General features: G+C 58.6%; 1 protein-coding gene across 2 annotated transcripts in view; it reads right to left on the reverse strand.

Annotated features, from left to right (window-relative positions):
• Positions 1–12,277, reverse strand: part of FEZ1 (fasciculation and elongation protein zeta 1) — a 34,845-nt gene that overhangs the window by 21,170 nt on the left and 1,398 nt on the right. Inside the window, exons 1-2 of one of the 2 annotated variants that reach the window (XM_006140595.2) lie at positions 11,622–11,802; positions 6,281–6,630 (exon numbers count right to left, since the gene is read on the reverse strand). In XM_006140595.2, coding sequence (XP_006140657.1) covers positions 6,281–6,591 — 311 coding nt within the window. In that variant the 5' untranslated portion in view covers positions 6,592–6,630; positions 11,622–11,802. Of the gene's footprint in view, positions 1–6,280; positions 6,631–11,621; positions 11,803–12,277 lie in introns of those variants that run through there. The other variant, XM_006140596.3, reaches the window with a different exon arrangement.

A 12,277-nucleotide genomic window follows, 5' to 3' on the forward strand; every position in this document is an offset into this window, starting at 1 on the left:
GCCGGGAGGACAGCCTGCGGAGGGCTCAAAGCAGCCAGAGCCCGGCCTGAGCAAAATGGAGCGAAGGGTGGAGCCACCGACAGCCCATCCTCACAGCCCGGCCTCACAGCCCGGCCTCACAGCCCGGCCTGGGCAGGGAAAGGGCAGGCTCTTCACTACAGGGCCAGTTTCCTATTTTTCTAGGCAAAAATGTACCGTGTCTTTCCGACAATCCAGTGTATTTCATCTTAAACTCTGGATGTGGACAGTGTGAGAAAGGGTTTCCCGGGACCGCAGACAGCATGATGGCTATGCTGCTGGACTCGCACGTAGTGGACCGCGGCTCAAGGCCTAGACCCGGCGCCTTAAAGCTCCGCTGGGCACGTGTATGGGTGTGCCGGAGATCCCAGGAGGAGGGAGAAGGGACTGCAGCGTGGCCGCCCCTGGGACAGTCATTTCTCGCTTTCTGGCTCTCTGGCAAGCGCATGTGCCCTATAGCAAAAACCGCAGGAAAGGAGGGAGGGGTTTCTACCATTGTTACTTGCCCCACTCACACCAGAAAGGTTTCTTTGGGGAAGAGATGGGGGCTGGGGAAGTTATGGAGTCACAAACACCACACATCAGGAGACACACAAGTTAGTCTACACCAAAGAGCACTGCACACCAGGAGCCAGACACCCAGGGAGGCAGCCCCGGGAGCCACGGCACTGCACCAATGGGGCTCGAAGGCGTCCCCTTTGGCACAGCCGGGAGGCCCAGGCGTCAGAAAGCGCATTTTATTTGGGCGCACTAGCCTAAGGACATAGCTTGAGAAATAAGCAAATATGGGGCCAGTCAGTGGCATGGTGGTTAGGGCGCGTGGATCCCACACGGTTGACTGCACAGTTCGAGTCCCAGACCTGGAGGCTTGGAAAAACAGGCGGGGCACATGAGTGTGCCCAAGATCCCAAGAAGAGGAAGAGATGGAGGAGACAGGTTGCAGCATGACCATCCCCCAGGGGCTGCTCTTTCACTCGCTCTCTTACTCTCTGGCTCACACTCTCTCTCTCGCTCACTCTCTCGCTCTCTCACTCTCTCTCACTGACTCTCTCTGACTCCCTCTCTTTCTCTCTCTCTCTCTCTCGCTCTCTGACTCTCTCTCTCTTTCTCTCTTACTCTCTCTCTGACTCCCTCTCTTCCTCTCTCTCACACTCTCTCGCTCTCTCATTCTCTCTCTCTCTTGCTCTCTGACTCTCTCACTCTCTCTCTGACTTTCTCTCGCTCTCTCTGACTCCCTCTCTTTCTCTCTCTCTTTCTCTCTTACTCTCTCTCTGACTCCCTCTCTTTCTCTCTCTCACACTCTCTCTGACTCTCTCACTCTCTCTCGCTCTCTCTCACTCTCTCATTCTTTCTCTCTCTCACTCTCTCTGACTCTCTCTCTCACACTCTCTCGCTCTCTCATTCTTTCTTCGCTCACTCTCTTGCTCTCTCACTCTCTCTCTCTCTCTCTCACTCTCTGACTCCCTCTCTCTCTCTCACTCACTCTCTCTGACTCTCTCTCTCTCGCTCTCTCTCTTTCTCGCGCTCTCTCTCTCTCTCTCTGCTGAGCACACATCTGTCACGCTAGAAAGTGCAGGCAAGCGTGTCTGTGCACGGACCAGCGTGAAACCGTGCAGAGCAGGTTGCAAATGCTAAAGGGCAGAGCAGACAGAGCCTCTGTGCCCACCGACACTGGGAACCCACGCAGCGACTCAGGAGGGCGCCGCTGACGCACAGGGACAGGGAGGGCCGTGCAGGCAGTTGACGGAGCAGAGTGCTTCCTGCAGCGGCTCAGTCCTGCAGACACAGGAGCCCAGGCAGCAGTGAGAGCAGTTCTGGGCATCTGCATATTCGCTCTTCTCTGACCTTTACACGAAAGCCCTTTGCGAGAGCTTGCGAAGTGCTTGTCAGACATGTACTCAGCAGGGTTTCAGAGCCAAATTCTACTTTTTCTTTTTTTTTTTTTTTTAAGCTTTCGCCATAGGGCACACGCACACGCCTAAGAGAGACAGCGAGAGGGACAGTAAGAAATCACCTTCTCCTCCATTCTCCTCCTGGGATTTGGGACACATGCACACACCTCCAGGATGATTTTCAAGCTGCCAGGACTGGGACTCAAACTGCAGTCGGCCATGTGGGAGTCCAGTGCCTTAACCACCACACCACCTGCTGGCCCCAAGCCTAATTCTTATTTACTTATTCATCCACTCACTCACTTTAAAACTATGCCCAAGGGTGCATGTGCTTGCAGGAGAGACAGACAGAGCAAGAAGTAAACAAACACCTCCCACAGGGAGTCACGTTACACCTCGTCTCCCCCTCCTTGGGGCCTGGGCACACTTGCACACGCACTCAGAGCGTCTCCCCCTCCTTGGGGCCTGGGCACGCTTGCACACGCACAGGGTCTCCCCTTCCTTGGGAACTGGGCACGCGTGCACACGCACAGGGTCTCCCCTTCCTTGGGGAATGGGCACACTTGCACACGCACCCAGAGTGTTTCTCAAGCTGCCAGGTCCAGAACTCGGACCACAGTCAGCCATGTGGGATCCAGGCACTTTGACCACCATGATGGGCTTGGTGGGTCTTCATCTTCCAAAAATCCCCTCGTGTAGAAAACGCACGTGCACGTGGTGGGGCTCTCAGTGGGGTCCTGTCCTGCTGCAACCCCCTGCCACAGTCCCCAGCTCCTCAGGGTCTCGGGCTAGACACGCCTGGCACCGTCTAGCTCAGCGGGCTGGGACCGGAACCGCAGCCAGGTGTGGCTCCTGGCACTGCAGCCTCCTGCGTGCTGAATACCCCATGGAGGCAGGAGCGAGCGCCTGCAGGGTGGCACCCCGTCGTCTGTCAGGGGCTGTTAGAGCCACCTTGGTCCAGGCCACCTCCAAAGCCAAGCCCTGCCAGCACCCTGGCGCCCTGAGAGAGCTGGGGCTTGCTATGCCAAGACCGACGCCCAGGTCCCACACCTGCGGCCAGACCAGGCCGTCTCCAGCACCAGCAAATTCTCCACTTCAAGAAGAGACACGCGTGCAGGTGCCGACCTTCAGAGCGTCCTGCAGGACATGCCTGGAGAAGTGCGATTCAGCAAATCCCAAAATAGGCAGGAGCCTGCGGCAGCTCCCTGCTACACGGGCAAGACCAGGACTGCACGGCTCCCGGTGACCTTGAGGAAGCTCTGTCCCTAGGTGACAGCAGCCTCACTCGGGTCTCCCAAGGAGGACCCATCTTCCTCGCCTGCACCTTCACTGACACACTCCCATTCTCCGAGCCTGGGTTTCCTGACAGCCCCAAGCCTTTACTCCTGACTTCGAACCAGCCTCCTCCCCTTCATTTCTGACCAGGTCATCTCCCTTTTCTCATGTGCTTTTAACCCTTTGAGGTTATAAGGAGCCCCGGCCAGGGCAGCCCTCAGCCCTCTGTGGCCTCCTGTGCAGCCCTCCTGCACACCTCGGCCCGCGGAACAATGGCGACAGAGCCTGATACGGGTCAAGGCGGCTCTGACCCACGGGTGGGCTGCTGTTCACGCACAAGGTGTGGGCAACAAGCGAGACACCGGGTGGGGGGCCAGCACGCTCCTGAGCTCACAGGGAGTCCCGGCAGGTCGGGGTGGAGCCAGCGGCAGGGCTACAGAGCCGCCCAAGCCCAGAACTCTCGGCCCCTCACGAAGTCCATGACTGACACCAGGACACACTGGGTCCTGAACCTCAGCTGAGACTGCGGCTCAGCGCCAGCTCTGCGCTCCGCCCACACTGGCATCGCTCTGGACCGGGTGATGCATAGGAGGAGGAAGGGCGGGCACAGGGCACCCCGGCCCAGGGTGGGGCGAGCAGAACTTCCGGGGCGGAGAGACAGACTTTCCTCCCCAGGGGGCTCTTGGTCCCATAGCCAGGGCTCAGGGCTCTCGGGACAGACAGACCCCTGCAGGGACCAGGCTTACTGCAAATGCCACTTCTCGAGAAACTTCCCTGCCATCCACTCTCGCCTTGCCTTTGGAGAGGGGTTTTCGAAGCAACCCGTAGGCCCCCCTATCAGAGCCGACACGAAATAGGGCCTGAGTCCCGCCCCGTGCTGCCTGCGCCTCAGCCCCTGGGTGTAACCGCAGGAAAGGCTCTCCCTGTGCGCATTTAACGTGTTCATCTCCACCATGAGCGAGAAAGAGGAGAGACAGCACCCCCGCAGCCCCAGCCCTCCTGTCCATGTGCACCCAGGGAGGACCCTGGAAACAAAGGGGCACCCTCCCCAACCAGCCACGAGGTTCAACCCAGGTGTCACGACGCCTGCCCCGCCCTGCCGTGTAGTTTGGGCAGTTGCGGATGAGACTGGACCGCCTTCCGGGGCAGAGGCTGGGCCTAGAGAGTGTCCCGGCAGAGCAGGGTGGGCCTGGCCTGGGCTGGGGCTGGCAGCCGGCACACTGCCATGTGCACCACTGTCACCACAGCACGGTGGCAATGAAAGGGTCCGAGGGCCCAGCCTGCTAGCGCCCCCGAAGCCCCAGCCCTCGGCTCCCCCAGTGCAGGGTCCACCCTTGGGGTGTGTGCGCCTGAGCTGTGGAAGTGGCCAGTGCGCTACGTCCCCGTGCAGGGTCTTAGACCCTTCCGCTGTTTAAATAGGATCGGTGCCAACTCTGTCTCCCCTACCGGAGTCCAGGCCTCCGAGCAAAGACGGCTGCAGCTCTCCAGAGCGTGGGATTTACATGTGAGTCCCCTCAAAGGCGGTCACGCACCCCGTGGGTCTCACCTTCACCATCACCCTCACCTCGGCTCTGTGGGAGAACAGGAAACAGCCAAGCCCTGTCTCCAGGGTCCTCATAAGGACCAACAGTGGCCCAGGGAGACAGAGGTGTGGGGTCCCTATCTCGCAGTGGCCCCGAGAAGCTCTCTCTGATCTCTCAGGGCAAAGAAAAGGGCACTCACTCATGCAAGAGCAGAACCAAGAGCCAGAGGGGGCGTGAGCGGAGGTGCTAGCCTCCCACGTGGCCAAGCATGTTTGAGGCATGTTTGAGTCTCGGACCTGCTGCCGTGCACATGCATGCCCAGACACCCCAGGAGAAGGGACTGCGGTGTGGCCGTCCCCCAGGGAGTGTTTTCTCATGCTCCCTCTCACTGTCTCGCTGTCTCTCTGGCTAGTCCACACATCCTATGGCAAAAAAAAAAAAAAAAAAAAATCTTAAAAAAGAAAAAAGGATAGAGCCCGGGATACCGTTTCAGTTCTATAGTTCAAAAGTCAGAAAACAGACATTCCAGTCTCACTGGGTCCCAGACCTGGCAGCTTGAAAAATCACCTGACAGGGCCAGCAGATGGCGTAGTGGTCGCGTCGCTGGACTCCCGCACGGCAGTGATGCGAGTCCCAAATCCAGTGGCCAAAACTCATGCGGGTGTGTGTGCATCCATGCCCAAGATCCCGGGAGAAGAGAGGGGTGTGACGTGGCCACCCCCCCGGTGGGTGATTTCTCACTTTCCCTCTCACTGTCTCTGTCTCTTTCTCTCCATCGAGCACACACACACTAAGGAAAAAATCTCGAAAGAAGAAATAAACGCCAGGTGTGTGTGCGTGTGCCCCGATCTCCCCTGGCCGTGCCCCTGGGGTGATTTCGTCTCTCTCCAGTGAGTACATGTGCCCGATGGCAAAATCTAACCAAAAACAAGACACCTCCCGCCAGACAGGGGTCAGCTTGTGGTCTAGTGGTTACGGCAGCTGCATCCCACCCCACGACCCACTGTGCCACTTACGTCCCTGTGTGTGCCAGGGGCTTGCAAAACACTGCAGGTGTGCACGTGTGCCCGAAGTCCTGAAAGGAGGGAGAAATGGAGGAGGGACCGTGGCGTGACCATTCCCCATGGGGGCGCCCCCGGCTCTCCCCCACCTCCACTTCCCTGCTCCCCGAAAACCCTGACTCTGTCCAGATGGCCCCCTGTGCTCTGCACCCAGCCCAAGGCGCTCCTACTTGGACAGAATGTCTGAGGGCACCTTCGTGAGCCCGAGCCGTTGTAAACAAATCTGAGCTGTTGGTAACCCTCGTGTTTCTAGACGCACACTGTACGAGGACAGACTCCTCCACCTCAGCACGTTTTCCTGAGGTCCTTGTAACTGGGTCGGCGGGGAAGTCACGCCGTGTGCTCTATGCACAAATGTGCCGTGGCTTCCCGACGACCGGTACCTGGGTGGTTTACGCAGATGGAAAGAAAGCTGAAGACAGCTCCTTAGATGGGCGTGTCCCTACAACGCGGCCCCCACTGGGAAAGCCTGAACCCGGGGCCCGGGAGCGGGGAGGCAGGCAGGGCTTACTCCTCGTCCTGCAGGGTCTCCTCCTCCTCCTGGATCTGCAGCTGGTTCCTCACGGGTGCCAGGTTCTCGGTCTTGGCATTGTAGTTCCGGAAGCAGACGGTGAGCTTCTCGTCAAACTCATTCACAAGGTCCTCCATGGACTTGAAGCTGATGATTTCGGAAGAGAAGTTCTCCAGCTCAGAGAGTGAGGGGTCTTCAAGGTGATGGGGTGACGAGCCGTACAGACACTGTGGCCCGCCGTCTGGCTCCTCCGAGCAGGAGGGCCGCAGGTCCTCGAACTCCTCGTCTAGGCTCACCAGTGGGGCCTCCATCCCTCACGGCACAGCACGCAGCCGCCCGGGTTCACTGATCTGGAAGAGAAGCAGGTGCTTGAGTCTGGCGGGCCTGTGTGCATCACCAGAAGCCACGGCCTCCCGCTCCAGGACAAGCCCCCTTGCCCAGACGGCTTCCCGCCAGCCGACACTGCGGCACTGCCTCACACCAAGCTGACACCAAGTCCTGCTCCGCGAGAGCAGGTTCGGTTGGGAGGCAAGGCCACGTGGGACCTGGGCTCGCCACGGTTCGGTTCTTGGAGCAGCAGCTAAGGGTGGAGCTCGCCAACCTGGGGGGGTGGGCCAAGTGAGACCTTGTCAAGATACCAAAATCTCCCCTCCTGCTCCTCATGTAAAGTAAACAGGAAACAACAGAGCCTAGTGCTTAGGTATGTTTTTAAAAAATCAAAACTGGGGCCAGCAGGTGGCGTGGTGGTTAAGGGCGTTGGACACCCACATGGTCGAACATGGTTTGAGTTTTGGACCCAGCGGCTTACTTTCTCAGCACCCCCCCACACTCTGTCCCTCTCAATAAATAAATGAAGTTTAAAAATCCCCAAACCAACACCCGGGGTCAAGCGTGCAGCTGCTGGAGCCGACGCCTGGGTCTGCAGCCTGCTCTGACCTCGGGCAGGTGGCTGGCCTTCTCTGTGCTCCCTCTTACTCTCCCGGGATGGACATACTGGCCGGACCTTCCTCCCCAGACTGCAGCGAGAGCAGATGGCTCAGGGCAGGCGGTTGAACCCGCAGACCCGGCCTATGTGCTCAGTGTCCGTGCCCCTGTCGTCACGGTGACCACAGTCCAGTCGTGACCATGTGTCTGAAAACTGGAAGCTCATGTAGCGTGTCTGGTGGCAAAGCCCAACACCACGTAGCCCACTGTGCAGCCAGGCCCTGCCAACAGGACGCCACTCTGCCTCTGGTTTTATTTACCCCCCTCGGAGCGCTTTGCTGCGGAGCTGTGTTTAAAATGACCGCAGCCACAATTGCTACCCGTGACCCCGTGCGTGGAATGCAGAACACACTTGGTGACTGCCTTCCGAGACCCAGAGCCCACCCAGGGTGTGGGGCAGAGCCTTGGGCTGGGCGTCACCCCTGCAAGCGTTAACTACGTAGACTAAGGGGACACAATGGGGACCTCCCAGCAAGACACAGAGCGAACACAGAGTGGAGGCTGGCCTCGCCCGGCAGGAGAGACCGCCATGGGACACTCCTGCAGCCCTCTGGGAGGCCCCAGACCCCAGGCCAGCCTCAACCTGTGGGGTGGGACGCACCGGCACCATGTCCCGGCTGGAAGGCGGGGGAGACTGTGGGGTCAGCCCGCCCGGCCGCCCGCCCCCACCCCGTCTCTCCCATGAGATAAACTGTAAAAGAAAAAGGGTTAAAAGAAGGTCTGCGTTTCAAGTGAGAGTCAGGACCAGCTGAGTCCTCCTTTTAGAGACAGGCAGAGGAAGAAAGGGAGAGCGGGAGAAAGAACAAAAAAGAAACAGGCCTTTTTAAAGATTTCTCCCCGGGGAGAGAGACAGAAGCCTCCCGCGTCTTCATGCCACACCCACCTGCCCTCGCCAGCCTGGCCCGTAGCACAGGTGTGCACATGCGTGCCCAGGTGCCCAAGGAGGCTCCAGACATGCACCCAGGGCCCTTCCCACGTGGGGCCAGCAGCATAACCCCTGTGCCACCACCTAGCCCCAAGACAGCTACCTCGACAGTGTCTTGCCCTGTCACACGCCTCCTGCCCTCGGCTCCCCGTTCACAGGGTGAAGCCACACGTGAGCGTACCTGCTCGCCCAACCCAGCCAGGCCCCAGCCCGTGCCCTCCATGCGGCCTCCAGCCCCCAAGCACTGGCACTATCTCTGGGCCACCACCCAGGCCTACCGTAGCCATCTGGACACTCACCCTGGGACCCTGGCGTCTCCTGCCCTTTCATCCCCACGGACTCTGGCCTCTGCCCCCAACACGTCCTTCCACCGCGGTGTCCTTGTCTGTGTGCACGTCAGGCACCCCGACTGTGGTTCCTGCTCCTCGGGGCACAGCCGTCCCCCAGACAGAGCCATGGCTCCCAGCACAGGCTGACCTCCCGCGGCCGGGCCATCGACCGTGCTCGCGGGGAGTGCTCCCAGCCTCACCCGGGCTCCCCACCAGCTCGCAGGAAACCGTGGTACGAAACAACTATGTAGGGATGTTTTCTCCCACGAAATAAACCAGTACTTTAATTCCACTTTCGCAAGAATTTTTCAAAGTCCTTCCTAGAGTTTCCCATTTTCCACTTTAGGGCACGACATCGCAGCCTGTCACACCCATGGCTCGGCCTCGACGCCTGCCCGTGACATGGAGGGCACCTAGCCCACTTCTGTTGGCACACTCCAGTTAGACGCTTACATGAGGACCATGGCCCACCACCTCTGCCTACAGAACGAAGCCTCTGGCGGAGACGGCGAAGTCAGGCTGGGCCAGGGTCCTCATGGGTGTCGCTGGGATGAAGTTATTTACCATGGCATCAAGAAATATCCCGGGGCCAGCCCCACAGCCTGCTGGTTAAGGGAGTCAGATCCTACATGGCCAGCCACGTTCAAGATCCAGCCTCAGAGGGACTTGGAAAACCCTGACAGGATGGAGGGGCCGAGAAGGGACCGACTGCAGCATGGCTGTGCCCCACTGGGTACGCTTTCTCCCGTGTCCTCTGTCTCTGTCTCTCTGGTTAGCACACACATCCTCTGGCAATTAAAAGAAACATTCTGGGGGGTCAGCAGATGGCGTGGCAGTTAAGGTTGCTGGATCCCATATGGCCAACCACATGGTTTGAGTCCCAGACCTGGTGGCTTGAAAAATATGCTGGGCACTTGTGCATGTGTGCCCCAAATTCCGAGAATGGAGGAGGAAGAGATCGTGGCAGGGCGCCGCCTCCTGCAGGGTCTTTCTTACCTGCCTCTCTCTCCGGCTGTCTCCAGCAGGTGCGTGGACCCTAGAGCAAACATTTATATACATTTCCCCTGCGCGCTTACAGTCTACGAAGGCAGCATGATGGGACCTGGGAGCGTGGTCGGCTAAAAATGGTCCCAAGCAAGGTCTCAGAGACAGATGGGGCTCGAGAGCCAGCGGCAGAGCCTGTGCCTGCAGGTGGCACCCAGGTCTCCCCGCTGGGACAGTCACACTGTCAGGCATTCATCTGAACAGCCTCGTAAGTCATTTACCGATTGCATTGTAATAATGTTTTCATATTTAATCCAAAGTATTAACATTTTGAAACATAATCCATATTTCAAAATATTAATAAGACATTTATACATTTTTTAATACTAAATCCTTCAAAATAATTTTTTAAAAATTTGCCAGAGAGACAGAGGCAGAGGGAGAAAGCGCCCCCCAGTGGGGTGTGGTCACATTGCAATCCTTTCCCTCCATTTCTCTGTCCAATTGGGATTTGGGGCATGCAATCACTCCAAGGATGCTATTCGAGCTGCAGGGGCCAGGAATTGAACTGCCTGATCAGCCATGTGGGACCTGGCTCTCTTAGCCATCAGGCTGCTGGGCTGGCCAGTCTTCCAATATCCTACATGCAGTTTACACTTGCGAACGTCACTCTCTGGGCTCACCACACGTCAAGTGCCCGAAAGCCAATGGGTAGGAGCAGCCAGAGCAGACAGAACAGCAGCTCCTTGTCTGGGGTCGAGGCCCCCGGCCCTCTGAATGTAACCGTGCTCAACGAGGTCAGTTTCCATAGAAGCCTAAGTGTGCTACTGTATGCACTCAGCAGCGCGTCTGGGCAGCTGTGGTGGCACTGCGGTACAAGCACAGCGTGGCTGGGCTCTCCACAGATCGGGCTTGGCCCCAAGACAGACCACCACTCCCAGACCGCTGTCCAAGCCAGTCACCCGGCTGGCTAGGGTCGCTGCCTCAGACCCTTGAGGTATGTGTCTTTCTCAAGACAGAAAGAGCAGAGAAAGAAAACAGAGAAGGAGGCAGGGAGAGAGGAAGGGAGGCAGGGAGGGGGGAGAGACTCCAAGAAAACGAAACTAGGGGCTAGCAGGTGGCGTGGTAGTGAAGGGCGCTGGACTCCCACATGGCTGACCATGGTTCAAGTCCTAGACCTGGTGACTTGCTTTCTCACTTTCCATCTCTCTCACTCTGTTCCTCTATGGTCAAATTAAAATAAAATAAATAAATAAAGATCAAATAAACTAATTCTTTAAAAAAAAGAAAGACAAAGAAAACTGGGGCGTGGTGGTTAAGGGCACTGAACTGCACATGGCCAACTGCAGTTCGAGTCCTGAGCCCGGCGGCTTGCTGCTCCCCCCACCGCCCATTTCTGGTCAAGCTGAAGTGGATAAATAAGTAACAAGAAAACTAAGCATTGTTGCGAGGAGTATCCGGTTTCTCCACACCACTAAAGGATCCAGAGCACAAAAAGATTAAGAAACTCTAAGCACCAAAAAGACGGTTCAGAGCAGAGCAGAGGGTCCGATCAGGAGCAGGGGTGTTACACCTGAGGGGCCTGCATGGCCCAAGCAGGGAGTACTCTGAGTACTCAGGGATCCTTTGTCGGCTCAGGGCCTACATCCGTCCCAGCTGTGAGGATGCACAAATGGTCGGCCTCCTGCTGCCCCATGGGTTAAACGCATGCCTACGGGCCAGCAGGTGGCATGGGAGCAGGGCAACAGCTCCCACGTAGCCACCTCCACAGGGTCAGTCCCAGACCCAGGGACTTGAGAATCACACCAGGTACAGGTATGTGTGCCCAGAACTCAGGAGGAGAAGGGACTGTGGTGCGGCCCTTCCTGGGGTGAGCCCTCCCTCCTCTCTCCCTCTCCGGTGAGCTCACGTGCCCTCTAGCAAGCAAAAGCAACACCACGCCAGCCACGAGGGTGCTTTTGTGGCCCAGCCCATCCCCGAAGGCTCAGGACCCTGTAGGGAGGGACAGCAGCTGACCACCATGGAGGGGCGGGGCAAGCTGGGAGGAAATCAGGAACGCAGCACTGCGTAGTGCCAGCGTGCTTCTGGGAAAGGGAAGACAGCCTTCGTGAAAGTCCACCTGCAGTGCTTCCTGGTCCTTGCAGGGCCGCTCTGGGAGCTCGTCCTCCTGTCACCGAGGCCTGCTCTCCTCACCTGGTGGGCCGGGTGGGGCACTTCCTCACTTGTGCTCCTCTGGGAGTGACAGGGACCTGAGAGAAGGTGACACCACTGGGCCAGTTTGAAATGGCGCAGTCCGGTTCCGCACCGGGGTCCAGCACCAGGAGGCCAGTTTAGCCAGAATGGAAAGCCGGGACTGAGATTATGCTGAAAACACCGGCCCAGGCAGACCTAGAGGGCCCATCCATGCGGCTGCCCGTGAAGACTGGGTGTTACCGTCCCAGAGCCCAGGGCCCAGAGCCCAGCACTGGGAGGGCCCATATCAGGGAGTTGCTGGCTGCCGGCCACTGCTCCGAGAGCCGGGTTGGGAGCAGCTGAGTCACCGAACGCCCAGACCCAGGGCATCTGCAGAAGGCCCTGCCATCCCCGGGAAGAGGGAGCGAGCTCTCGTGGCCACAATGGGAAGCTGTGCTGTGACCCGTTCCGAATCCCAACAGCCGAGGTACGCCCAGAGCTCCCAGAGACCCTTTCTCGGCTAAGGCCTCTCGCAGGGCCTGGGCGCGGTGAGGCAGGCGGCTCGGGGCTGGACCGCGGCGCCCAGCGGCCCCGCACCCCCGC

Source organism: Tupaia chinensis, unplaced genomic scaffold (assembly GCF_000334495.1).
Source record: "Tupaia chinensis unplaced genomic scaffold, TupChi_1.0 Scaffold000037_4, whole genome shotgun sequence".
NCBI classification, from domain to species: domain Eukaryota; kingdom Metazoa; phylum Chordata; class Mammalia; order Scandentia; family Tupaiidae; genus Tupaia; species Tupaia belangeri.